The sequence below is a fragment of the Falco rusticolus genome, chromosome 4 (genome assembly GCF_015220075.1).
Source record: "Falco rusticolus isolate bFalRus1 chromosome 4, bFalRus1.pri, whole genome shotgun sequence".
In the NCBI taxonomy this organism is placed as follows: domain Eukaryota; kingdom Metazoa; phylum Chordata; class Aves; order Falconiformes; family Falconidae; genus Falco; species Falco rusticolus.
In genome coordinates this window covers 36465875-36493627 of record NC_051190.1, presented here as the reverse complement: position 1 = coordinate 36493627, position 27753 = coordinate 36465875, and the positions used below count along the sequence as shown (strand labels likewise).

General features: G+C 39.2%; 2 protein-coding genes across 11 annotated transcripts in view; one reads left to right on the top strand and one right to left on the bottom strand.

The window, feature by feature from the left end:
• TMEM204 (transmembrane protein 204) overlaps positions 1–24245 on the top strand; it is a 29627-nt gene extending 5382 nt beyond the window's left edge. The window contains exons 2-3 of the mRNA XM_037384023.1: positions 10242–10397; positions 22099–24245. Of these exons, the coding sequence (XP_037239920.1) occupies positions 10242–10397; positions 22099–22343 (401 nt within the window). The 3' untranslated portion in view covers positions 22344–24245. The remainder of the gene's footprint in view (positions 1–10241; positions 10398–22098) is intronic.
• The window catches only part of IFT140 (intraflagellar transport 140), an 85904-nt gene that overhangs the window by 24027 nt on the left and 34124 nt on the right, over positions 1–27753 (bottom strand). For 7 of the 10 annotated variants that reach the window (XM_037384001.1, XM_037384003.1, XM_037384002.1 and 4 more), the window contains exons 17-19: positions 27106–27237; positions 25900–25932; positions 24543–24739 (exon numbers count right to left, since the gene is read on the bottom strand). In XM_037384001.1, the coding sequence (XP_037239898.1) occupies positions 24543–24739; positions 25900–25932; positions 27106–27237 (362 nt within the window). The remainder of the gene's footprint in view (positions 1–24542; positions 24740–25899; positions 25933–27105; positions 27238–27753) is intronic. The other 3 variants (XM_037384004.1, XM_037384007.1, XM_037384008.1) reach the window with 1 other exon arrangement.

The window sequence follows — 27753 nt, the reverse complement described above, 5'->3', positions numbered from 1 at the left end:
CCGGCCCAATACCTGGCCAGTAATACTGCATTGCACTGTGTGAACACACCAGATTACTTGGAATCAGCTTAGCTATTTTTAACCGCACTGTGCAGTACAAATATGCCCTTACGTCCTGCTGTGCTACAAGGCTATCTCTGGGTGGACAGATGGAGCTGATTTATTCATTAGCCGAGGTCACAGTCTGTCCCTTGTTGTCTAAAGAACATTATGAACAATGTGGATATGCAGGAATAGGGAGGGGCTTAAAAGATATAAAAACCTTGCTCAGTTCTTTAGGGTTCCAGAAGACACAACAAAAATCCCAACAGTGGGAAGCATGTATCATCTACAGATGCCCAGAGCAAGATACCCATTGTTAATTGTCCTCACAAGTTCTTACAAGGAGGTGTAACCAGTGCCAGGGAGAGGCACGGTATCATGAACAGCTACATGGCTGCCAGAGAGACCAAATACAAACACCTTAAATGTATGATTTATGCAAACACATGTACACTATGAAATGCGGTGGCTAAGGCACGATGCTTCTCAGTGTGGGAGTAAGGACAATACTTGCTTGCAGAGGCAATAGTTCACTTGAGTGCCCATAACCACTGTATTCTCACAAATCTCCCATGTCCACAAAACTCTCTGAAATTTGGCTGGATGGAAGCCAGACTGAGTCAAGCAGCTGAGCATGCTGTAGACACATGTTGCTTTTTCAATATATGCAGATCAAAAAAGGAGGCCAGCTGCATTTGGAGATGACAGGAACTACCATCAGATTAAAAAAAAAAAAGCCCAAAACCTATTATGTACATGATTGCCTGGTAAATTGCTCAGGTTGTGACACAGAGATGGAGGCAGGGCAGACAGCTGGCAGCTCCCCAGGGCTTGTGACTTCCCCTCTTAACATCTGCAATATGATCAATATATAAATAAGTGAAATTACCAATTTAACAGTAGAGGCCAGTGGAGGGGAACTGTAAGAGGTTTGACTCTCCAAATTAGAGTGAAGGCTCATTTTGATGTGGATTTTACTATGCTGTGTAGTTACTTTGGAAAAGTTCAAAACTTTTCGGGATTCAGGACAGGAAAATGAACCTAATATATGTTTCAATAGAGTACCTTCCCATGCATTGCACAAAACTATTATCCTGAAAAATAATGTTTGATTACTCTCACTATTGAGACTCTAAATTCAAATATAGCATTAAGAGTGAAAATGGCTATGGAGTTTTTGAAAATTTCAGATTAAATGCACGAACACAGAACATCCTACTGATGGTTATCAACAGGCAAACCATAACATGTAGACAACTAACATCCCAACAGGAACTATCTACAGTCTGTTCAAATAGGTGACTATATAAAAGGGTTCTCGATGTTGAGTTTGAAAGATCCCCGTCATTTAACGGTAAGTACTTGCTTATGTTGAAAATAGTTGATGTAGCTATGTCTTCACTCCAAAAGTAACTACTTGAAGCTGTTAAAAAAACAAACCACCAGTCTTCTCTCCCCAAATAACATCTGTAAGCCTTTTAAACTAAATATTCAAATATGAAGTTTCACACTCAAATAAGCTCAATCATAAAGTTCCAAAATACCTAAAGGGATGGAAGATTTCACCAGTTTGTCACATCAGCACATTCTTTTAGTTGTGCTGAAATAGACTGGTTTCTCCTCCCTCCGCCTCTTTTTTTTTTAATTACTGTTTTTAAATGAAAAAGCATAAATTGCATACTCCAGAAAGCCACCCAGGAGATGAAACTAAGCAAATTATGTGACTGCTCTCATTTTTAAGATATCCATCCAGCAACAGAATGTATTGAGCTTGTAGCTGAAAGCTGCATGGCTGCTCACAGAGACTGAAAAAGAAAAGAGAGGGAGAGACTTTCCTTGTCAGGATGAAGTCTTGTCGTTACAGGAAGACATGCAGACAACATCATAATGTGGAAAGGGTACAAACCAATAAAGAAAAAAAACTAGATTCAGATCTGTTTCACTTCGAAGAAGTTAGTGTACATCCAGACCATGAAAATATCATTTTCAAAGAGGCAGTGCTTTAATTAACTCTTCCCACAGTCATGCAAAGGTGCCCTTACAAGCTGCTAGCATTTGTTTCAGCTTGTTTAACAAATACCTTTGAAGTGTTTCAATGTATTTTCTAATTCATACTCCAAAAAACAGCTCAAGAGGTTAACGAAAGAAATACCACAAATTTAAATCAGCAGAAAAAATTAAAAGTCCAGACTTCATAAATAGAACACAAGTTTGGGAGATGTGATTCTATTTATTGTCTTTATTATCTCTTAACTACTTTAACAGTAAAGTGCTGAATCTCCTATGTTTTAAAATGAAGCATAATTGTACTATGCATTTTCATAGTGATCTTGATATTCAAGGCACAGCTCCAGCTGACTTCCATGTCAGCTGTAGAGACTGTTTCTGCAGATCTGCTCCTTGCTGACAATGCTGACATCTGAAACAAGGGGAACACACAACTGGTTGCCAAAAGTTTGGCTAAAGTGGATTTTTTTTTTGTAGAATTATAAAGAAGGCTTTTTAAAAATTATTTATTAATATGGAATTCAGTTCTCCAGGCTGGAACTCAACTTTGTTAATAGCAAAACCATTAGTAAGAGTTAGCAAGACAGAAGTCAAACAGAGAGCCAGTCTGAATAGCACCACTTCAGCTTTTTCACAAAGCGCTACGAAAAAACAGTCTAAGCCCATTTAGGTGACAGTGTACTTTTCTGGCTTTTCCCATTGTCTGGATGCTTGGCTTTGCATTTCTAAAGTCCTTATAATGTGGATTTTAAAAATTATTCCAAAAGGCTGAAAAAGTAGAACTCTGCTCTACAAACCCACACACTAAGCCCAACCTCAACCACGGGCAGGCTTCAAACTTTTAAGTTAATGCAGAAGCATAACTATTATTTTCCAAATGGCTTAGTAACTGAGGCAGGAATGAGAAGTGGAGTTCAGCAGAGCCCTGCAGTGAGGTGCTTGGACAGAATGAACTCTTTGCTCTCTGCTCTTCAGTGTCTGGTACCACAGTGGCTGGATGAACACATGCCAAGAGTGTAGCCAATACTGTGGCATATTCACTGCTCTGTGACAACAGAGCCATGATGTGACGAACATGCCTAGCACTGCTGGGCTTTCAAAGGATTTGGTTGTCAGCTACGGTTCTCTTAAGGCAGTGTCACAAGGACTTATCAAATTACTTACTGGAGTGAATATTAATGGACCAGCAGGAGATGCATCCCTTATCTCAGGGGAACACCTCAGCAAAATGTCAGGTTCCAGAGGAAAACCATGTACTCAGAGGCTCTTGATTGTATCAGAGAAAAATCTAATTACTGACCTACTTAGATTGAATTTTTACAGCAGAATATGATCTCAGCCTGCAGACACCCAGCCTAAGAAAATGCAGTCTAGCAAAGTTACAAGCAACTGAAAACAGGTTCTTACAAAAATAAGTAAAGCAACTTAAGCGTAAGAAGCATTACTAGTTCCATCCATAATTATTTAGAAATTTCCATTTCAGAAATGCAACCATTTATCCTCCTTTCCAGAATAAAGTCACATATGAACATTTAGCATTTATGAAGACTATCAAGTACATCTCAGAACTCATACTCAGTAATTCACTGAATAAGTAATCAATAAATAAACCCAAAAACTATAGCAAGGAAAGAGCACTGATATAATACTTTTTTAAAAATTTCTTTCATCACAAACATAGCAACCATTAAACTCCTCCTATGAAGTCTGCTGTTTTACATTGACAGAGAAAAAGGGTTAACAACCGAGTAACGTTTAAAAAGCAAGTCAACGATGAAAAGGTATTACACTCAGAACTCCAGTTGGCTGGAATAAATTTTAAAATCAATAACCTAAAAGGGTAACTTTTGGTTAAAAGAAAACTGAAGTTAAACACAGCTAAAGCAGTTGTTTAACACCAAAACAATCCATAGAAACAAGCAAAATTTTTCAGGAGATTTCAAGTATGGATAGACTGACAGATGTAAGCAACTTAGCAGCAGCCTAAGGTGGCACTATCCTTCAGCTAAGCATAATGAATACCTGTCCACCTAATTACAAAGTTTAAATAGCATTTTTTAGATGTAACATGTTTTGTGTCCCACAGCAGGGATGTGATAACAGCATGCTCAGAGTCAGCTCCTGCAGCTTAGATGATCGGCAGGGAATGGTGAAGCCGCAGTGAGATGCTGGGAGTCAGTACTGTTCCTATACAGTGAGTAAACATGTGGTCACTAGACTCTCCCCAGGGCTGATGATTTAATGAGTTACAGAAGCTGGACTGAAGTTTGCATTAAAATTTTTGTTCACCGAAAGTGGTGTTTCTCAGGGGATGTTTTAAACAAATACTAAAATATCTTGGGCCATTTAGTTTCCTTCATACACACTCTGTGCTTTAATCACTAAAAAGCTTAAATTCCCACTTATGATTGTTTTTTCCCTATGTGCAGACAGAAAAGTAGAAGAAACTCTCACGTTTTAAGTAATTAGCATAATCTGATTTTTCAGTGAGATCATCCTTCCACATTATCCCAAAACACTGCAAATTACTCCCCAATATGGATAACCTACTTCTGCAAAGTGCAAATAGTCCTGGGCTACCACAGAACATAACAAACCAAAATTGCTGCTTGCAAATAACAAAATCAAATCAACATTTCTAACCCAGATGGATGCATCTGGTCTAGGAAGTGAGCGAAACAACAAGGAATTTGAATTGGTCTCATCCCTGGAGTTTGGGTTTTGACCCTTGACTGATCACTGTGTTTTAAACAAAGCAGAATTCATTAGCCAGTACCCCCAGCTGTACAGCAGACCCAGCTGGATACCCTGCCCATGACTTAACTACTTCTCACAGTAAACTGGGATCAAGATGGGCTTCCAGAAAGAAAAAGCCAGAGACTGGCATTTTATATTGAACAACAGCCGCTTAGAGCAGAGTTTTGAAGCCATTCAGTGTCTACCCCTTTCCAGTTCTCAACAGCAAAGTTGCATCTTAAGGGAGATGAAGGAAAGGTATGTATAAAGCAGAGATGTATTCTGGATTGCCCTCCCTCCTTCACCTATGTCAGACATGCACAAAGGAAAAAACACCTTCTGCAGTGCCCAGTTCTGTTCTGCTGGAAGTATCCACCTCTTAGCTATAAGGAAACTCCTTCCACAGTTAAACTTCAGGAGACATGTGACATTAACAATAATGAGTTCAAAACAAAAAAAGTGGGACATTCAAAATACATGTCATGACAGTCTTCAACAATAGATTCTAGAAGCAAAACGTTAACACAAATGCCACCAGTAATTATGCAAACGTTATAACCATTATGAACTTGTGTTACAAATTGTGGCTAAACAAATAATTCTGCAAAAGTTGATGAAGTCTGCAATGGCCACAGAAAGGTAGAACAGGGTCATGGCTACTGTAAATTAAGCAGAAACGTTTGAAATGGTTGAACAGATGATCCTAAATTCATACTAATTATAAAATCTATAGAAAACACATCAGAATGGACTGAAGCTGGCTACTGAGGAGTTTCTGGTTTACAAATAATTTAAAATAGCGACAGAGTAAAAGAGCACAGAAGTAAACACTAAATTTCACAGCTCTTACAAAAACTATAGGGCAGATAATTTTATAAGAGATGAGAAATATTTATTCCTGGATTGAGCAGGAAGACAGCTTTGTGGCTTGGCCTTCCTCAACATGATTTACATCTTCAACATCTTTGGGTACAGGCTCTGAAGAAATGCTTTGAAATTGCACACTCTTGATCAGTGTTGTCCATTGGTTGCCCTCAATAAAAGGAGGCCAGAGCTGCTTTCCACAACTACCACCTTTTGGGGTAGTAGGTTTCACGTCACAGGAGCTCAGCTTAGGGTTGTGTGTGTACAATAGAATTGCCATGTGCTGAGCTGACAACACTCAAAGTTACAACGGCTATGAGTAAACAAGCACAGTCTTCTGCAGAGTGGCACTTTCAGGCTGAATACAATTAACAAGCTCTACTGCAAGAAGAATAGAGTTACTACTGCAAGTTAGAATGGAGTTTGAATGAAGACTAAATTATTACAAATTCTTTTGGAATTCAATTGAGTCACAGTCATAAACTTACCATTCTTAGTATGCTAGATATAATACCATCTGTGGCAAAGCCAAAAGAATTTATAACACAGTTAAGTGTTTAAAAGAAGTCTGAATAACAGTGAAGGCAAAAATTCGGTCTTTCTTCCTATGTCAAGGGGTAGAATGTATTTCTGGGATAAGCTTCAGACATTTAGAGAGTATATAACAACAGAGGCTTTTTTTTTAAAAAAAAAAGTTCATGCATACTATATACAAACAAGGCAACAGAATTTATTATAGCTGTTTTTTAATTTAACATTACAGATAGCTCTGTTGACAAATTACAGTAATAATAATAGCTGCAAGTCTGCTCTTTACTTAGTACGCTTCTCCTTTGAAAGTCATTAATATCTCTTCAGCAAGCACTGGTCCTCAAAGTATTATGAAGTCCATTTACATTGAAAACCAGAAGAACAGTCCAAATGCTCAAAGTTTTACTGATATTTACAAAACTCAGACATCTGAATGTGATTCTGTTATTAGCCAACATGTTTCATGACCTGTAAGCATTCAACACAGCAAGAGATCTAAATGCTCCCGGTGCTAGAAAGGACAACTTTGAAAGATAAACACGATCAAATGAAACAAACTCTTTTTTTGAGTGGAATAATTTTCCTCTTCCGTCACAGATTAACTCACTAGGAAAAGCCAAAATACTAAGTATGAATAAAATGTTAAGAAGATAGCAATGTGAAAAAGTTTAATGGACTACAGTTCTTAACTAACTTTTTCATATATGATAGAATATTATATTAAATTTTAATTAAATCATGAGTTGTTATTTAGAGTGCTGAAAGCTAAAGATGACATATGAGGGGGAAATAAAGGGTAAACTCATTTTTATAACTCAGAAAAGTAGAACAAACTCAATGATTACCCCAGTGAAGTTTACTCTTGCTTGTTTGTATCAAGTTTTGTTTTCTGCACTTCCTAGCAGTCTCCTTGGAAGATCAGGAATCAAATTATGGTAGGCAGTGCACCTGCTAAACTTATAACCAGTTAAGAATACTCATGTCCAGAGCCTTTCTTTTTCTCATATAAACCAACTGAAACACTAAGCTGCTTCTGTTTCGGAGTAGCAATGACATACTAGCACAAGAAGTTGAACTGGCACAATGATATTTACAAATCGCACCTTTTGCTAGAGAGGAAGGAAAAGGATGAAAACAGGACATCCATCAGGTTAACAGGAAAAGTAGGAAAAAAGCCTGACTAAAAGCACCCAACTTTGCAATGAATATATTCCATTCATCTCCCAGTAGCCAGCCGAGACACATTTTAATCAGGTCTCTAGTCAAGACTACAGAGATCTGCCTGTAATAATTTCTGTGTTTGTTTTCTATATTTCATACCAAATGATAGAATATCTTGAGTTGGAGGGGACCCATAACGACCAAAGTCCAACTGCCTGCTCCTTGCAGACTACCTAAAAATCAACTATACCACTAAGAAGCATCCTTTAGGTGCTCCTTGAATTCTGGCAGGCTTGGGGCCACAACCGCTTCCCTGGGAAGACTGTTCTAGGGACCAAGCACCCTCTCAGCGAAGAACCTTTTCTCAGTGTCCAATCTGTGCTTCCCTGGAGGCAGCTTCATCCCATTTCCTTGTGTTCTATCACTGGTCACCAGTGAGAGGAGACCAGCATCTCCCCTGCCGTTGCCCCCCTTGAGGGAGGTGCAGGCTGCCATGAGGGCACCCCTCAGCCTCCTCTTCTCCAAGCTGAACAAGCCAAGTGACCTCAGCCGCTGCTTGTCAAGCCTTGCTTTTGAGGCTTTTCACCATCCTGGCCATGCTCCCCTGGACACACTCTTGGAGGCTGATGCCCTTCTTGTACTGAGGCAACCAAAACTGCACACAGTGCTGGAGGGGGGGCTGCACCAGGGCAGTGGGGAGTGGGACAGTCCCCTCCCTCGACCAGCTACCTGTGCTGTGCTGAACACACCCCAGGGCACGCCTGGCCCTTTTGGCTGCTGGGGCACGCTGCTGGCTCATATTCAACTTGCCATCAACCCAGACCCCCAGATCTCTTTCCATGGGGCTGCTCTCCAACCTCTTGCCCCCCATTTTGGATGCATAACCAGGATTACCCCATCCCAGGTGGAGAACGTGCCACTCGCCCTTCTTGGATTTCATATGCTTGGTGATGGCCCAGCTCTCGCCTATTCAGATCTCTCTCTAAGGCCTCTCTGCCCTTGAGGGAGGTCACAGCTCCTCCTAGTTTAGTATCACCAGCAAACTTACTTAATGTACCTTTGATTCCTGCATCCAGATAATTTATAAAAGCATTAAAGAGAATTGGCCCTAAAATTGAGGCCTGAGGAACCCCACTGGTGACCGGGCGCCGGCCTGATGTAACCTCATTTACTGTAATGTTCCCAGCCCGATCCATTGGGCCGTTGCTCTCCCAGCACGTTACGGACGTGTCTGGCCACGTGCTGGACAGTTTACCCAGGACACTGGGAGAGACGGTATTCAAAAGCTTTGCTACAGTCCCAAACCCACCACATCTACTGGCTTCCTTTGGTCAACTAGATGGCTGACCTTGTCATAAAAAGACATTAGGCTGGTTAAGCAGGACCTTCCCCTCGTTAATCTGTGCTGACGGTGACCAATGACTGTGTTGTCTCTCAAGTGTTTTTCAGTAACTCCCAGAATAACCTTCTCCACAATTTTACCAGGCACTGAACTGAGACTGACAGGACTGTAGTTGCCAGGGTCTTCCTTCTGACCAGTCTTGAAAACTGGGACAGCGTTTGGCAGCTTCCAGTTGACGAGGACCTCTCCAGACTCCCAAGACCATTGAAAAATAATTGAGAGAGTTCCCGTGATTCCAGTGGCCAGCTCTTTCGGTACCCTGGGATGAATCCCATCGGGGCCCGTAGATTTATGCACATCCAGCTGGAGCAGCAAGTCTCAGACAAGTTCAGGGCTGGCTGGGAGTTTATCATCCCCCCAGTCACGGTCTTCCAACACAGGGCTCTGGGGTCCCAGGGCCCATCATCGGTGTTAAAGACAGAAGTGAAGAAGGCATTAAATGCCTCTGCTTTGTCTATGTCCCTGTTTGTGAGGTGACTGACCTCATCAAGGAACAGACTAATGTTCCATCAGATCCTCCTTTTGCTGTAACATGTTTTTAAAAGCTCTTTTTGTTGTCCTTCACAGTGCTAGCCAGCTTGAACTCTAATCAAGCTTTGGGCTGCACAAATTTTCTCCCTACAGTGGCAAACAGCATCCCTGCGGTCCTCCCATAGCACCTGTCCTTGCTTCTTTGGCCATACACTTTCCCTTTCTGTCTAAGTTCTAGAATAAGATCCCTGCCTAGCCAAGCCAGCTTTCTGCCCCACCTGCATGACTCTTGACAATCTGGAATTGCCTGCTCCTGCACTCTTAAAAAGTAGTGAGCACTCATGGATCCCAATACCTTCTAAAGCGGATTCCCAGAGGACCTTACTGACTAGCTGTTCAGCAGCCCAAAGTCTGCTCTCCCCACATCCAGCACTGAAGTTTTGAAGCCAACGTTTTGAAACTTGGCTACTTCGTGGTCACTGTGACTAAACCAGCCACCAACAACCACTTTACCCACCAGTCCCTCTCTGTTCACAAACTACAAACCTGGGAGGGCACCTTTCCTAGTTGGCTCCCCCAGTACCTGCGCCAAGAAGTTATCTTCAGCGTGCTTCAAAAATTTCCTGGACCTGTTTGTGTCCACCATACAATATTCTCAGTTGACGCCTGGGAACTTAAAATCACCCATAAGGCCGAGGGCAGTTGATCTAAACATATCCCTTAATTCTTTTACAAAGAATGGCACTGTGGGCCATCCTTGGAAGTTAGCTGATTGTTTCGCACTGAAGCAATACTTATAGGATGCTGTATAACTACAGGAAAGACTCCATACACATCCTAAATAAAATCTTGCCTTAATCAGACTACAGGGAATGCAGTTAAAGCAAGGGACTACTAGGAGTAGGAATAGTGTCCAAGAATCATTTTCTATGGACTGACAAATTTTACATACCTGGCTCAGCCAGTATTTTATTTTTCCCAATTTTATATCACTTTAACTTTATGCTTATTTCTTATGTTTCCCTAGTGCAGTTTGACATGATGCGTGCTTGTAACCTCATCGCCACTGTTGCTCTGACTGCTGGCCAGCTCATCTTCGTCCTGGGCCTGATGGAGCTACCTATCATTTCTCAGGATACCCAGTGGTGGGAGGAGGCCATAGCTGCTGTGTTCCAACTTGCTAGTAAGTCCACTTCTTTTTACTGATGGAAAAATACTTAGGCTCTATTAAATCCAGGTGGGAAAAGAGTTTCTTACTTTATAAATCTTTCAAGTGACAATGAATAGCAAAAAGGTCTAAATCAAAAAGTAAGCTCATTGTCTCTTAAAAGCTCTCCCTGTGAGATTCTGCAATACATGAATAGAAGCTTTTATCTTGGATATATCAGAATGAGTTTTCTGCCAACCAAGAAAAACAAGCCTTTATTATTTCCTATGAAGTCAGGAAGGCAAACATGAAAGAAATAAACTGGATGCAATGTAATCCCACAATTTAGCGGGACAAAACATACCAAAGGAACTGTTTGAAAGCAGAGCAGAATGGCCGAGGAAATTTTTGAAGTCTTGCTGAAACAGGATTTTTTTGCTTTTACCGAACTGAAATTTACTCAATGACTCCTCAGCTGGATGCTGATAGACAAATACACCTGCAATCCAGCAAAGACAGCTGAAGTAAATTCCTAACACTGACTATTATAAATAAAATTCCCACAGTAATTCGCATGTACAGACTGTATACAGAAATGAATGAGGAAAGGAAGAAATGATTTTATCATAATTCCATATTAACAGTGGTGGCAACAAACTGTAAACATTCTGTAATAATACCTTTCTTTACTACATTAAGTCACTCAGTATTCATTACACCAAGAATCAAATCCTATAAAATATCCATGCATGAAACTGTCATTAATGGAGTATAACGTTCAAGCTGCTTACAAGATCAGATTAAAAATATATCATCACTATTATTAATGTAAACAGCAGGTTATAATGAAGTAACACCATTTTGTTTAAAATCTTAATTTCAATCTTAAAAACTCAGAATATTCAGAATGGTATAAGCCTACTGAGACCTTGGGTTTACACTGCTGCAAGATCGGAATCATCAGAATTTGGCCTAGGTCATTTAAATATGGTCCTCACAGCATTAAACACCCATTAAGGATGATGAACCTGAAATCTGAGCAAGAGGAGAAGACTGCAGAGGTTCTGTAACTCTCAAAGCATCTGATCCAGCTTCCATGTGCAGTGAGACCCTCAAGCATCAGTCATGCTACCAAGAGACAAATATATAGCCTTGCCATAACAGGACCTCCCTACAGCCTCTTCATATACATTATGGTCTTTGAAATTCTGGATACCTTCTGGATAGCTCTCCCTGGTCATCTGTGTGATGCCTGCTTTATTCTCACTCCCTCCTATCCTCCCCAAAAGTTGACATGCCTGTTTTTCCCAGAGAGGAAATGCATTCTGGCCCTGTTTAGATGTGTTGTTTCATTGACAAACAGCAGAGTGGACAGCCGTGTGCCTTTCTTCTATCAAGGTTGCTAATTTTAGACTGGGCTGCTTTTTTTTTTTTTCTTTTTTGCCCTTTTTTTTTTTTTCCTGTGCTGAAGTCCGTTTTAAACACAGTCAGAGAGAGACTGAAGGGCGCCAGGATATCCCGACACAGGAGAAGGAAATGCCTGCTATTACCTGTTATGCAAGCTGAACCTTGAAATCCCCAGTGCTGGGAGGGGAGAGGGGAGGAAAGCCAGAGTCTGAATGATTAACAAAACACTAATGAGAACGGCTTAAGAAGCTGTTGAATCAAGGAGTTCATCTGCCTGTTTGTGTTCAAAAGGTGTGACTAGACTGATCTGGCAGCTCATGACAGTTCCAAAGACAGAGACTGCGCTATAGGAATCAAAAGGTCACCCATCTGCAGAAATAATGCAATGACTTTGGTGGCTATCCCTGCCCCTCTTCCCCATCCTCTTTTGCAGTTATGCTGTGCTCTCCCTCACTGTCATCTGATGGTTTTCTGCCTTGCAGTCAGTAACATGAGATTCATTTTACATTTCATTATCTTAATTAAGGTTTTATGTTTAAAAAAAATTCTTCCTGATATCCAGAACAGCCAGCTGAAGTCTTCTGGAATGTATACTTGAAAAAAAAAACCAACAAACATCCCTCCCCAAAAAAACCCAAAACAAAAAAGAGGGAAGGAGTCATCATCTCTGCCATTATCCCAAAATAAAACAGACTTCTGGAGAGCTCCCTAGTATTCCAGGACAGTGGTACATCAACTGCTGACTACCTGGGTGATCAAGGGTGTGCACTCACGGGACAGGTGGTTCAGAGTACAGCTTGCACTGGCAAAAGAGGCTGCTCCTCCTCTTTCACAGAGCCCAACGTGTACTCTGTAATGCTGAGCCACTCAAACTGGCCACAAAAATCAGCTCTGTCCACTAAATACCCTGGATTAGGGCAGGCAACAGCATTTTGTACATTATGGCTGAAACATCTTTGATATCAGACAACACACATGTGCAAACTGTGAGCAAGTCCAGCATTTATGTTGCTCTGATGAAGGACTACTGCCACAGCTAGAGACCAAGATTTTTTTTTTGAAGAGGAGGAAAGCAGACACCCCTTGTCCTATAAACCACCTGTAATACTCAGCCCTGAGCTTCCACTCTGAGATGGTAACCTCTCATCTATTTTTAAAGTAAAGTAGAAATATCAGGCAAAAACAGCAGAACGGCGGATACAAAAGCTTGTATTTAAAAGCACTTTGTCCATGCAAAACAGCTCAAGGGAAATCACTGTGAAGCTCTCCCCTACTTAATTTTAAGCCAACGTACTTTAGGCCAGAGAGATCGTTTGTGTGAAGAGCAAACAATATTTAAGAATGTACATCCTTAGTTCTTACTAAATATTTCTTGAGTACTGGCTGGGTAATTTCTGTTTATTACACTTTCAAATATGTTACTGAAAACACAAGCACCCACCTGCTGCTTTTTTCCTTTTCAAAAATCCAAATGATCTGAAGAATTGTTGTGCAATTCAGAAAGAATTATCTTCCGTTGTGTCACCCCCTCTAATTACAACTTCTGTTTGGTCTCTAACTCTCATCCTGGAACATGCCAACAAGTGCTGAAGAGAACCACAACGGTCACCAGTAGAATGAAATCTAGTATTATGGAGGAAAGCTTAAGTATATGGTTCAGAATCACAAAGTCAACTATTCTTATTTTTAGTCAGTTTACTCACTGAAACATGTCTGGGTTTCATTACATTTTCCCGAGGTCTGAACAAGAACTAGGTGTACTAAGCATTCTCTTCCAAACCCCATCACAAGTTCAAATCAACCATCTCTGATCCCACTAGAGATTGCGATGACTCCAGGCTCCACTTTTCACTTTTTCACTTCTGCCACCTGCACAAGCATTTGACAGTCATTCAAAAAGGATGGACCTCTGACAGAAAATAAAGCTCCAGGAAGCGAAGAGGAAGGAAAGAAGAGAGGAAACAGCATTGCTCCTGGGATAGCAATGGGATTCACACAGCTCCGAAGCTCTGCAACCTCACACCTCCCAGTTAACAGGAAAGCAAGCTGTTTGCTTTGGAAAGGGCATGTGGTGAAAATGGAACCAGTGTTGTATGTGGAATTTTGTGTCAATGCTCAGAAATTTCCCTCTAGAGGGTTTTGGGTTTTCTGTTTTTTTCCGAGGAACTGTTACAAACTCCATGTGCTGAATATAGGATGAGTAACAGAGCTGACAGAAGAACAGTTGGAAAGGGAAATCCATACAAAGAGGTTAGGGAATAAAGAGCACTTCAGAGAATATTAAACTACTACAACCAGTAACCTGCCAGACTGGATCAGATCTTAAGGAACTCTAGCCGAGTCTCTAATCTTATACAATGGTGAATATCACAGACTTGAGTGAAATGTTAGAAACATAACGGGGAAAATCCAGGATGAAATATCCCTTACATTAGATCTCATCGTAGTTTCTGAAAGTCCAAGACTGGAATAAATCTGAATCATAACGATTAATATTCTTGCAAATCTGTCTTCAGCATTAAATTACTTTAATACATAACATATCCTGAAGATTAAAGTGTTGTGTTCCTACTGAGGTTGTCATTTACAGTCAAATAAATTACAGTCTCACCTCTTTCAAATTTCAAGCACTGCATTTCAACTCTTCCTACTGTGTTTTTCTGCTGACCGTGTATTTCACTCCAGATCCCTAATGCATCACAGGAAATCTGAGTTCATGCATACTCTAATAATTTCTGTGCTATTAAATCTAAATCAAACAATGTTAGACCATTTACCTTCTCTCTTCTTTCTGGGTACTACAACTTTAGATTAGTTGATATCCAGAAAATCTTAATGCAGAACAGACCATTAAAGCAGCCATTGGAGAATATGGCTGAAGATATTCACAATAGCAATGTGATTCTGATTTCTGTATTACTTCCTTCCACCTTTTTCCTTCATGACACCCTCAAGCCAGATCTGTTCTAAGATGAAATCTACAGAGCTGTAAACCTAATGCTTCCTGAAAAGGAAGCAAATAAGTGAGACACCGCAAATAACCTAAAAATGTTAACAAAAAGAGAGAACCTGACTCCTTGATTTGTGCTAAATATTTTCATTATTTCTCATTTTTATTTCACCTCTATGCCAAACTTGCTTGTCTTTATGTGGACTGCCAACCTCACAATAATCTTGTTTTCACACATTCGCAAAATGAACTGCATTTGCAAAGATCTTAAAATATAGACTTCTATCCCACTTATTTTGACTGAAATGTTTCACATGAGCAGCTGAACCAGCAAACCAGGAAAAACGGTAGCTCACAAGAAGTATGTTAAACTCTTCAACTGGTATAACTGCAGCAGGGTGAAAATCTGTGTACATTCTTCATGTCTAAATACTGATGCACAGCAGGCCATCTGTTGTAGCATCTCAATGTCAAGGGCATGTATTCTGATTAGAAATATGGTAACGTAGATATTACCAATATACTTGCATATCCGAATGATAGTTAAGGAACATGTTTTATGACAGACATAGCATTAGAAATAATGCATTAATGCAGAAAGCAGCACATGAAATGAAAAGTTCTTCAACTCAAATATTGACTTTATTGCTTAAGAACATGCCTATTATATATACATGCATGGAGGTTTCTCCTAAAAAAAAAAATTCAAACCAAGTTGACAGCTAGGTCCACAGTTATGCAACTCCTACCCTTTGATGCATCAGGAGATTGACAGAAAACATGAAAAATGGAAGCAGAAGACAACTATGGAAACTTCCAGGAGGATCACTTCTCAGTGACTCCTCCTCTCTGCACCAGCTGTTTTTGCTGAGGCTGACAAGAGCTCTTACCTGTGTCTGATAGGAAGTTTACTGTTATCAAAAGCAGAGCTTTCATTGACTCCAGCTGCCTCTGAATCCAGGGTGCCAAGCAACATTTGCAGCTGACTTTGTGTGAAAGTCTGCACATTTATCTTTAAACAGCTGCCCAACAAGAATTATGTCTAATTCATAGGGAATGCTTTTCAACCTTCAGTTCAAGGACTGCCATAATTTCTAAGGAAACCTCCAAAAGGTTACCAAGTAAAGCAAGTTCATTGTCAGTAGACCTAAACTTGTTAAACAGTGCTCTGTACCTCCCTTTGAAGATTTCCAACCAACATAAAGTAGAATTCACTGCCTTACACTGACTAAATCTCCCAACATTATCAGATTAAAGACAAAAAGGGACCGACAAACTCAAAGAACACCACAAGTGGAAAGCCATTGTAATTCAGTGGTGAGAACTGAAAAAGACAAGAGGGTCTTAGTGCCCCTGAGAAGCTTTGCTGCTCACAACTTGTTTAATTCTAAGAGATGTTACATTCTACCAGAATCCTTAGAAGGAAAATTTTATTGTACTCAATGTACAACTGAAAACCCAAAGGCCACTAAGGGCCTGTGGCATGATAAACCAAAGCAAGCATACTGCTGCAGCTTTCAGCCTGGTACTACAATGAAGAACACACAGCTTTTACAGAAGCTCCTTTTGTGCCAGGCTGATATGGAAAAAAGGGTTAATTGATTAATCATTTACATAAGTCCTAAGGCAATCAGACTTTGAGAATACAGTTGAGCTGCTACAAGCAACTTATTCAGGCTTGTGACTCACTGCAGCTAAATCATCCCCTGTAAAAGTTTAATGGGGTGCATAGAGAAAGAGGGTGAAAAAAATTCCCCTCCTTGTTTGCAGTTCTGCTGCACAAGCGTGGGTTGTGAATTCTCAACAGCAGTCTGGCTACTCTATTTTCCTTGTTCTCCCTTTTCCTGGCAGCAAAGTCATCCTGTAGGACAGGCTGTAAAGAGGAGGATTATAAGTCCCAATACAGACTTTCTACCAACCTCAGAAAACATAATGTAGGTTTCTTCATCTGCACTATCAATGGATAAAAGTAAAAATAAAAAGGAGCAATGTGATCAAGGGGTGTCTGAAAAAAAAAAAAAAAAAAAACACAACAAACGACCCCCCCAAAAAAAACCCAATAAACTATCACAGAAGTAGAAGAAGTGACTGTGAGAGTTCTTTTAAAATGCTAAAAATCTGTAGTTGGCTTGCAGCCAGCTACAGTCAAACAGGAAATTCAGTATACAGATCTGAAATGTAAGTTCAAAAAGTAACATTCTCTCAACCCACCCCCACTCACAGTCAATACTGTCCCAACCAAAAGTCTTCCTAGTGAATTTGTTATCTGTTTCCTTCCCCAGCGGAAAAGCCCCCCCATCCAGGCTTGTTTTGCTACAGATGGGAAACAACTAGAGATAAACAGCAGCTCTATGGGAAAATAAAGTACTTTAAGTAATCTCATCAGGATTTTTAGTAAAGTTGTGGCCTCTGTGCAGACTTTAGACAATACACAATAAAATGATCTGAAATTGACTGACGTACATAATGAAATTAATTCAGGGAAACTCAGCCATGCATCTAAAAGTCTTGTCATTGCTACAACATAGAAATGAAACTAAACCAGATGAAAATGTTTAGTATTTTCATAACTAAATTTAAAGAAATATTTGCCATCTGCAGCTCTCCTCAAATTGTATTGTAAATTAAAAGATCAAGAAGACTGATTGCAAGTAAAGCAATTTTCTTATTATTTTTAGCAGTTACCTATGGAAAATAGTCTGAGAAGCCAACTGTCTCCCTCCAGGTATTTTACTAGAATACTGAAATTAAATTCAGACATTGTTGCTCCGTGTTAATAGTATCTATCTAAAAAGTGCAAAGTCACCACAGTCACTTTTAGTCATGGAGACTGAAGCTACTCTCAATACAAGGTTAATTTTCGTAGGTGTATTTCTAACTGTTCTGAATACAGAGCCAAATTCTGCATTGGCATACTTACATTAACAACAGAGTTATATCCATATTACACAACCATCAACAGAGTAGAATTCCTGCACCTTTTTTCCCCTAACGGAATACTCACAACTGTGATACACCAAATGAATATTTAACAATATGAAAAGGCAACAAATTAAAATGTTGTCAAAAGATTTCCTAATGTTAGTAACACTCACAATGAAGGTAGTAAGCAAGACAGGAGATACCACTATCATGAAAATACTGTGCTTTAGCTATGTTAGTAAAAATAAAACATTAGTGTCATTCTCTTTCCTTACAGAAATTGAGTATTATCGCATCCATACACTACAGTTTGCAACCAAATGGCACACAGAGGATTATTTGTAGGGTTTCCAAACTAGGAAGACACTACTCCTCAGATACATCCATATAACAAAGGAATAAACGTTACATTTTTTTTTTTAAATCTACCTTCCCTAGGAAAAAGGAATCACTGAAGGAGAGGCATCAGGCTTCCACGAATAAGTGAATTGAAGGTGTTTGCCCAGTCATTTAGAGAACAGCCTGGTTGCTAAACCTTACATCTCAACTCTTGACTGGTGTACAAGATCACTCTATGGGCAAAGAAAACTAAGTAGCACGTTGGAACACTTTGCTTCAAGTACTCTAATTTTGATTAAGTTGTTACAGACAAAACTCTAAGCAAACTGCGGGGATTTTCACACATCTTTAGAAAAGCAGCATTCATCAAAATTTAAATATCATGCAAACTCAGTCTTTTTGGATCAATACAATTTCTGTACCGTTTGCTTGTTCCTACATCTATAAATCCAGTATCAGGTCATGCTAAAATGAAATACGAATGCTGGAAAAAATAATGCTCCAGCAACATTTTTATTCCAGAGCTTACTTATGCTGACAGAACTGTAAAACTAATTGTGGAAACTCTCTACAGTAGCACGCTTCAAACTCTTCCCACCTCTGTCATGTTTTTCTTTCTTCTTAGATGTCAGTTCCTGTCTAGCCCGCAGTGAAGTGCTCTAAAGAGATCCCACATTTTTCACTCAGGAGCTCCAGTGACTCATTCCTGCTATCTGCCAAGTCAGAGAGACTCAAACCCCATTATCCTCCCAGTTCCCCAGCCCTGCTGCTCAGGCACTGGCACAGAACTGCAGAAGGAGAGAAAGCCTCTTGTATGACTGGCTGCTCGTCTGATCAGGGTTCAGACAAAGGGCCTGTGAAGGGAAATAGTCTTGCTAGCATGAATAGTTTTATTTTGGGACTCGTAAGGAAGCCTTAGTGCTTTTTCCTGGTGGAAAATTGCTCCATTGGATGGAAAAGATCTCCATGCTAGACCGGCCACCTTCATGAGCTATGTAGCCATTTAGAACAGTAACTGACTATAAGTGATATATAAGCAAGAAAAAAAAAGCCAAGTAATTCAATTAAAAGCTGGCTATTTGGAAAAAAAGTTTAGATATTGAAAATATTCCTACAGCATTTATTTACTTCTGTTTTACCATAAAGGAACGTGTACAGACAGACCACTGCTGCTTGCCTCTGCTAAATGAGCAAAGAATAGGGCAGAAGTCATGCCCAAGGGAATACAGCTCACAAATACACCAGGAACCCTAAAGGGTTTTCCCGGCAGTTTTGCACAAGCAGATTTGACTTTCAGTAAGGAAACTAGACGTCCTAATCATCCATTACTCCTCTAACCTAGAGATAGTGGTAAATAGCTGTAAACCTGCAGTGGGAAAGCACCAGTCATTAATTCAGTAAGTGGAAATCAAGCTGCAAGGCATGACATAGCATCAGGATTACTCTAAACTGGTGTTCCTGAACCTAGCTCCCTCTGCCAAGAGACCCTCAAACAAACAATGCGAGAGAGTCTAAAGTGGGCTGTTGTTAATATCTGCCCCTTAGAAGTACCTGTAAGCGGTCACTGGCACAAACAGCTTAGATTCAAAGTGCTTCCTGCTTAAGGTTTTATGATTTTGCTTCACACTTTTTTTATTTATTCTTTATTTAATGCTTTTTGGATTCCCTATGAAAGGGTATGTGAATTGGAAAGAGTTCTAAAAGGAAAGCTGAAAAGGAAAATCGATCACACAAAGTTTTGTCATGAGCCAGACTCATCAGTGAGATGGGTCTCCGATTTGTATCTCAATACCCTCCTTCCTATGAATTTTAAGCCGGAAGGAAAAGAAACAGGTCAACAACTTGACTACAGGAGGTGCAAGCAGCCTCCCTTTCTCTCAGTTTCCTACCTTTGTGAGAAAACTGCTATCTATCATCCTGTGAAAGAGTGGACTGCAACCTGTGGAAGAGCAAAGCACTGTCAGTGTTTATCTGTATTATAAGACCTAAAGACCTCAAATGTAGATGTAGACATACAAGTTCTCCATAAGCACATTACAACTAGCACACTCTGCTTCCAAAGCTCTGAAATACAAAACAAAACACAGAATTTTCATCATCTTGGTTCCACAGATAGGGAACTGAGCCATCTCAGAGGAGAGTTTGAAAAAAAATGAGGTATTCCACAATATGGGAGCTGATCTCCCCCTCTCTTGTCTACCATGTGCCTCAGGACAAACTGAATTCACAGAATGATACTGGAAGTGAGGGGAAAACTATTTTGTTTCCCAGTTCTGCCACAATCTTCTTGTAGGTTATTACCACTAACAATAAAGACATAGATTAAAGCCATACAAGACCCTGATAACACCAAAGTCACGAGAATTCAAAAGCAATTCAAGGAAACATCGCAGAAAAGGAAGAGCACAATTAAGTGTGGCTTTGAGGAGAGAAGTAGTGTTCTGCAAACTTCAGTGAGGATTTTGAATGCAGAAGGAGAGAACATTGCCACGTTCAAGTGGTGATGAGATAAACATATGAATATACAGAAAAATTAACTCCTTCAAAGACAGGTGATTTGCCTTATACAATCCATCCAAGGACACAGATAACCATGCCTTACTTCAAGAGACCAGGATTTTAAAAAGCACATGCAATTTGATATAAGGTAAGTCATCCAACAGTGATTACTGAAAAAAAATGAAGGTTTAAGCTTAATTTGTCAAAATTTCAACTTCACAATTTTTCTAATCAGCCCTGAGTCGTTTTTTGAACGGGATGTGAGAAGCAACTTTCAAACCTGTATACTTTGATATAATGCTAGATCACGACCTATGTACTAGGATCCCATCTCCAACTCTGCTAACATTAAAACGGCCTCCTGAGTAAGCCTATAGACCCGTTTCAGGAGGGCTAACAAACAATTAGCATACAGATCAGTGATTTGTGCAACTCAAGTCAGTGTGCTCCATCTAGGCAGATTTCTCCCAGATGACAACTTGTTCATTTATAACTATGCTGAACCATTAAACACCTACTAGACTTACCGATAAAATCAGGGAGTTATTAATTGCTGTCCTTACAACTGAGCCAACAGCCTAAAACCCATCCAGATTATGTTAGACTTTTTCCACAGCAAAGGCTACTGAATAGTGGCAAAAGAGCAGGAAAGAGCTATATATACCCTTAGGAAGACATTCCTCACTTGAAACCCTCAAATACGTTCCGTCTGTGGGACAGTGCTACTCAGGAGGAGGTGTAGCAAGCAACTGAGTTTCAAACCACCTTCTAGATAGACACAAGAGAGCTGAGGATGCCAGATGTCTCCTGAATTAATACTCATTCATTGTTTATTTTATTAGAAGGGGGATTCAGCCTTCACATAACTGACAATAGTAAAAGTATCATGCCTACTTAAGTAGTGATTACTTTTTTCTCCTATTTGTATTTAATTTCCCTCCCCATTTTTTTATCTGTATATAATTTGTAACTTTTCCATCTTAACTGCATTACTAATACTCTTTTTAAGAAAGAAACTTGACAGAATGCATACGCAGGATACAATACATGCTCTTCCACGGAAAATCAAGATCCAGAGCCAGATGCCATGTATCAGTGGGAACAGTTATTTCACCTTCCTTTTTTTTTTTTTAAGCTTCTGTACTTCTTTATTATTTTTGTAAGATATTTAGCTATTCATCATCTTTGCAGTTTACAATAGTGGCCTGCCTTACATAAACATTTTTAAATTTCAGAGTAAGGGTACCATATTCTGAATAAAAGATTTTAATTATTATTATTATTAATATACCAATTTTCTATGCTGGCAACCGGAATAAGACAGATAACATCTGTGTAAGTGAGACAAGAGGATGGGCCAGGGGAGAAAGTAACATGGAATACAGCTAAATGGGAGTAAGAAATTTAAAACAGAGTAAAGAGATTTTAACCTAACATTGAGACTCCGTTTCAGGCACCCAGGCTTTGCATACATCATCATGCTGAAATAACCCTTTGAGAACACATACAGCACACCATAACAGAGGTGGAAACTCATAAATGTTGGCTTATGGCATCCTGCCACTACAGAAATTCAAGAGAGTTAACAAATCAAAAATAATTCTCACATTCTCCTTCCAGGTTTTGTTCTGGTTATCGGATTGGTGACTTTCTACCGCATCGGACCCTACACCAACCTCTCTTGGTCTTGCTATCTGAACATTGGAGCCTGTCTTTTGGCCACACTGGCAGCTGCCATTCTCATATGGAACATCCTTCATAGGCGTGAGGACTGCATGGCACCCCGGGTCATTGTCATCAGTCGTACCCTGACTGCTCGGTTTCGCCGTGGCCTGGAAAACGACTATGTTGAGTCACCGTGCTGAAAGAATGGACTTGAAAGGGGAAAGATCTCCAAGGAGATCTGCATTGGAGTTGTTTTCTATAAATACATGGTATAATTTAAAACTAAGGGTTGAAAGACATCACAAAGCTCACTCTTGTGGGCAGAGGCCCTCAATTATTATTTGGATGGGCTCCATCTATATACATATGTATAAAACACATAATTTTATATATATTATATTATATTGCCCTCTCCCTCTGCTGTACAGCACAGAATGTTGGATTGTCAGAATCCTGACAGAGCATCAGCAGGGTCAGCTGTAGCAGACACAGAGTGTATGCAATAGAAAGGCAACCAAACATTTCCTCTGTCTGCATAGTTATCCTGCCTCCTAATAATAATGTAAAAGCTATAGGAGACCAGTGACAGTAACTTTGGCTTTAACAGGTAACCTGAAAAAGCAGAAAACTTACTATAAGTGATGATTTTAACAGCTATTTAAATTTCACAAATCTTTAGTCCCTCCACACATCTCTTCAAACAACTTCTCATTAGCTGCAACACCTGCTCCCCAGCCACAGCATAGCCTAGACAGCAAAAAGCAAAAGCAACTCTAACCACTCTAAAGAAAGGGAATGCAGAAGAATTAAGGGGCATTTTTTCAGACACTTCTTTTGTATCCCGAGACAGAGGTTTGGGTTCATCCTACATGTAAACAGATATGCCATTAAAAACAAGAAAAGGGTACGCAGCTAGAACAGGCCATACACGTTGCTGAAAAATCTACTTCATTGTTACAACGAGGGCAAATATCAACAGAAGGAGGCTACCTGGACTCCCTAATAATCAAGATACTATTAACTTACATTATTGGAAACTATTATTAAAAATAGATATTTAAGCCCAAATTAATTTATTTTCTTCCCAGCTTGCTTTAACATTTGCTGTGACATTTTCAGATTAGAAAGCGTCGTCAGGACACCCAGCTCTGCCCAGCAATGCTCAGAGGCATGTAACACAGTGAATATTTGAGAATATAAGTGCCACTCAAGCACCCAAATCAGAGAATAAGAGACATATGTAAGACTTAAGCATGAGATTTTAAAAAGATTTGCCTGGTAAATTAATATGGTAGTGAAATTAAAATAATTAGTACCTTTGGAATTAGGTATAATGTTCATAAGCCTGACCCTGAGAAGCACACAGGCCCACAAAAGTCATGTGCACAGAACTTTCAGGAAGAAAAACAGTAAGTCAAAAACTGTTAGGCAGAAACACTTAGGATACAGGAACTAGAGGCAACGACAGAAGTTTAAAACCTCTGAGGATGCTACTCTGAGCACAGTTACTGACAGGTTTGAAGGACCATGAGCTGTGAATGTTACAAATTCTTTAGGACTGTTGTGTTGCTCCCAGCTGAGTACACTGCTTTTCTTCTTTATCTATTTCCACCTTACAAATGTGATCATCAAGCTGGCTCTTGAGTTCTGTTCTGCACTCAGTTCTGATGTAATAAGAAACTCAACCCCAACTGCGGCTCTGCACCATGTTCAAAGTGAGTGACACTGCAGAGACTGATGCTCTAGAACAAGAACAACTGCATTGTTCTAGACTACCAGGGTAGACTACCATAAAGCTGACAAAGAGTTTCTTCTAGGAGTAGGTTTGTAAAAACCAACTAAGATTTGTATTCATTTTCCTGCATTACTTTCTGGAAAATATTTTCCAGAAATAATATGCTATGATTAATTGCAGGGTTTTTAAAAAATAAAATATTGGAGTATTTAAAAGACATTATATTATTTCTTCTAATATTGCAATATCCATATTATAATAATGTACATTTAAATTCTAAAATCAGCTATGTGGTCGGTAAATTTGTAATACTCTGTATTACTGTGATTATTTTAGCTGTATAAATAAAGGTGTGAATGTTCATTTTCTTCTAGTAATAATGTGAGATTTTTCCCATTTAGACAAAAAATATGGTTGCTTGTTATCATTTTTTCCCATTTAGTAAAAAAGAATCCACAGAGCTTGCAGTATCTTGTAGACAAAGAATAAGCAGAGAAAACGATAAAATGTCTGTAAGGTAAAGATACTTCATCTTGTTAAAAATGCAAGGGAGAATGAAATCAGAGGAAAAATGCAAAGGAGAATTTAGGAGGATCAAAACTTCAAACTTTCAATGAAAACAAACCGTACCCATAAAGAAATACATAAAAAATACTTATGATACCTTTTTATCAGTTTGATGGATTTGAAGGCCTCATCCATGTCGCCAGCAGTGAGATAGAAGCTGAAGTTCAGCACAGCATCCCGGGTAGTCTTATCACAGTCTCCTAATCCAATGAAATCTCTCATGGGCCTTCTCGCAACCATCTGAGACACCTTTATTGCACCAGACTCTGCTTGTCCATTCTCACTTTCTCCCAGCTAAAATGAGAATGTTACCATTTAGGTATCAAGTAGGTTGAAACTAACTCCTTTGTACCTATAATTAATTACATTATTTACACTACAGTCCAGGTTTTCTATTTCTGTAGGACCATGATCAATAGTGACAATAGTTGCAATGTTTGAGAACTCCCTAGAAAATGCCTCGAAATATGGAATGTCATAGAAGAGATGAGCATATCATAATGAACAATCACAGCACGTTAGTGACAGTTTGGAGACTGTGGTAAAATACCACAGGAGAGGCAGCCTTCTGTTATTATACTAATTATTATTATTATTTTATAAATATTGTTATTATTATTTACTATAATAACAACTATTATTTTAAGTCCCCAGATTTCTGGAGATTTCAGATAACATTTCTCTAGGGTTTGTCTCTTCTCAAAAATGAGTCTTCTGTTCTGAAAGCTAACTTTCAGACCCAATTCTTCTATTCTTGCCTTCATGTGAAGCTTATGAATTCTAAAAGTTCAGATTCAAATCCTTTCCCATACAATTAGCAGTTCTGGAGCTTCAGTGATACTTTCACCAGTCATTGAAAGGCAGCCCAAAGCAATTACAACATTCATTCAGAAAAAGAATAAAGTCAATCATCAATATCAAATGATCTCTCTAGAGTATAACAATTTTCACAAGCCAAACAGTGCAAGATCATCCGAGTCATGAAGGACACCAAATTTCACATATACTCTACTCTAATTGTATGGTTAGATGAGATAACCAAATATTACGGTTTACAGAAGCCAATAAAAAAATAGTATTATATTATTATACACTGAAGGTATTGAATATTGTAAGAGACAAATCAGCAGTGCAAATTCATGTGACTACAGTTTGGGGAATTTCTGGAACCAGGACAGAAAAACACTACAATGAATAAGGAAGAACCCTGGAATGAAACTTCGTCAAAACAGACTTGTTTCATCAACTTGATTTGCTCTATTTAAAGCAGACTGCTCATATACTAAATCATGTTTCTAAAATGAATTATTATATTAATTTTATTTTAATATAATGATTTATTATTATAAATTAGTAATTTAGTCACTAAAAGTAACCTACTGAAGAAAGAAAATGGAAACAGAAGAGAAAAGCAGAAAATGAAGGAAGAGGAACAAAATAATGCAGATACTTACAGGTTTATAGACATATCCCCTCCGAAAAAACAACTAATGGTAGCAATAATCCATACAAAATTAAAAAAAAAAGGGGGGGGGGGGAGGGAGAGAAAAAAAGAAACATAATATCAAAGTAAAATAGCATGATACATGATGGGGGGAAGTGTTAAAAGAAAATTAGAAAAAGCAGCAGATCACCTTTGACCTTTCAAATTAAGGGAAAAAGGAAAGTAAAATAGAGTGCAACTCTAAAAGCTAAATCTGCACAGGAGGAGTGACAACAGTCAGTTCTTTGGAAGGGAGCTAGACTGCAAAGTACTGCTCTGAATCTAAATATAATAAGTAGAAAAACATCTAGATACATTCTCCCTGTTTAACACTACTCCTAAATGACATTAAATTAGATTTATGTGATCTCATTGGTCTGTCTTATTCAGAAGATTTAGAGGATTAGAAGTCTTATTAAGTTCCTGCAGATTTTACAAAAATAAATGCCTTGGTGGAATAAACAGACTCTGTTAAGCTCCCCCTATAAGAAGGGAACAGTGCAAATCACCATCTTAACAGGGACTAAGAAACTCAGATCAGAGCTTAACCAGAAAACCAATCTGTAGGTAATAGGCTTCATTTCTTCCAGTATGCATGGAATTATGCACGGTATTATTTACCTAAGATGCAAACAATTTTGTATTCATGTTCAAGTTTAAGAAGTTAAAGCATCCATTCCTGGTATTTGTAGCACATAGGCATTTGGTGACAGTGCAGAATGAGTATTCTTGCTCTTCAGTATTCTGTAGGGATTAAGCTCCATTCCAACAAGGAAATGGATTGCTTCTGCTGAAGATAGTTGGAAATGTCCCCTCTTACAGCCTACGTAAAGTTCACACACACACTACTTGCAATAGGCATGGTGACTACATAAAGTAGAAAGTATTTTTTTCACATCCCTTTCTTAGTTGCATTCCCTGGTAATTACTGTGTCTCCTATGCTTGCACACTGCATCCAGTTTGCAAATCCCATGAAAAGCCAATTCAGTACAACTTCCACAATACTGCCAAGTACACCTGCATTGGAATTGTCTTTATGACATTTCTACATGTGATGCAGCAACTGCCATTTGAGTTGCTCTACTTACCCCAGACTCCGTTTGGTTAAATGTAATCCCTACGCAGTGAAAAGTTTTAATTTATCAGAAGGGAAGGAATCACAAAAGATTTCCTCACCTTTTTTGCAAAGTAATAATGTGGCACCTCCATGCCCAGAAGAACTTGGTAGGATGAAGGCAATGGAAAACTGTCCTGAAGCAAAAGGCCATGCTCTTCAGTACTGAAGAATGATATAATCCAAACATCCACCTGAAAAAGGAAGCAAAGCATTGTTTTGTTTTTACGCTGCAATATCCTTCTTCCATTTTGTTTTTATTTTCCATGTTCACTTGGCAGAACCTTCTCTTGAAAATAATATGACATATACATGCACACAAACACACCTGCTGGAGAGGGCAGAGCTGCATGCTTCCTCCCTATAGTAAGTGGCCAACAACTCATTCTGCATTACAGACTCTGTTCCTACTGCAAAGGGACCTCCACCTCTGCCTTTCAGGAACCAGCTTTGCCGGCCATAAAGAGGGAAGTCCCTGGCCACAGACTGCTGCTCTAGAAGTCTCTCTCACAGATCTGACTCAGGTCAAAGAAATACTCTCAACTGTTTTCAACAATTTATTTTTAAATCCTATATTACTGCTACTGTAATTTCAGCAGCTCACTGGCTGCTTTGAGTTCCCGGGGAATATACATAAACTATTTTTAAATGGCTGGTAACAGCTTAAATACTGACCTGACTCAAGTCAAAATGAAACATTTATTTCCAAC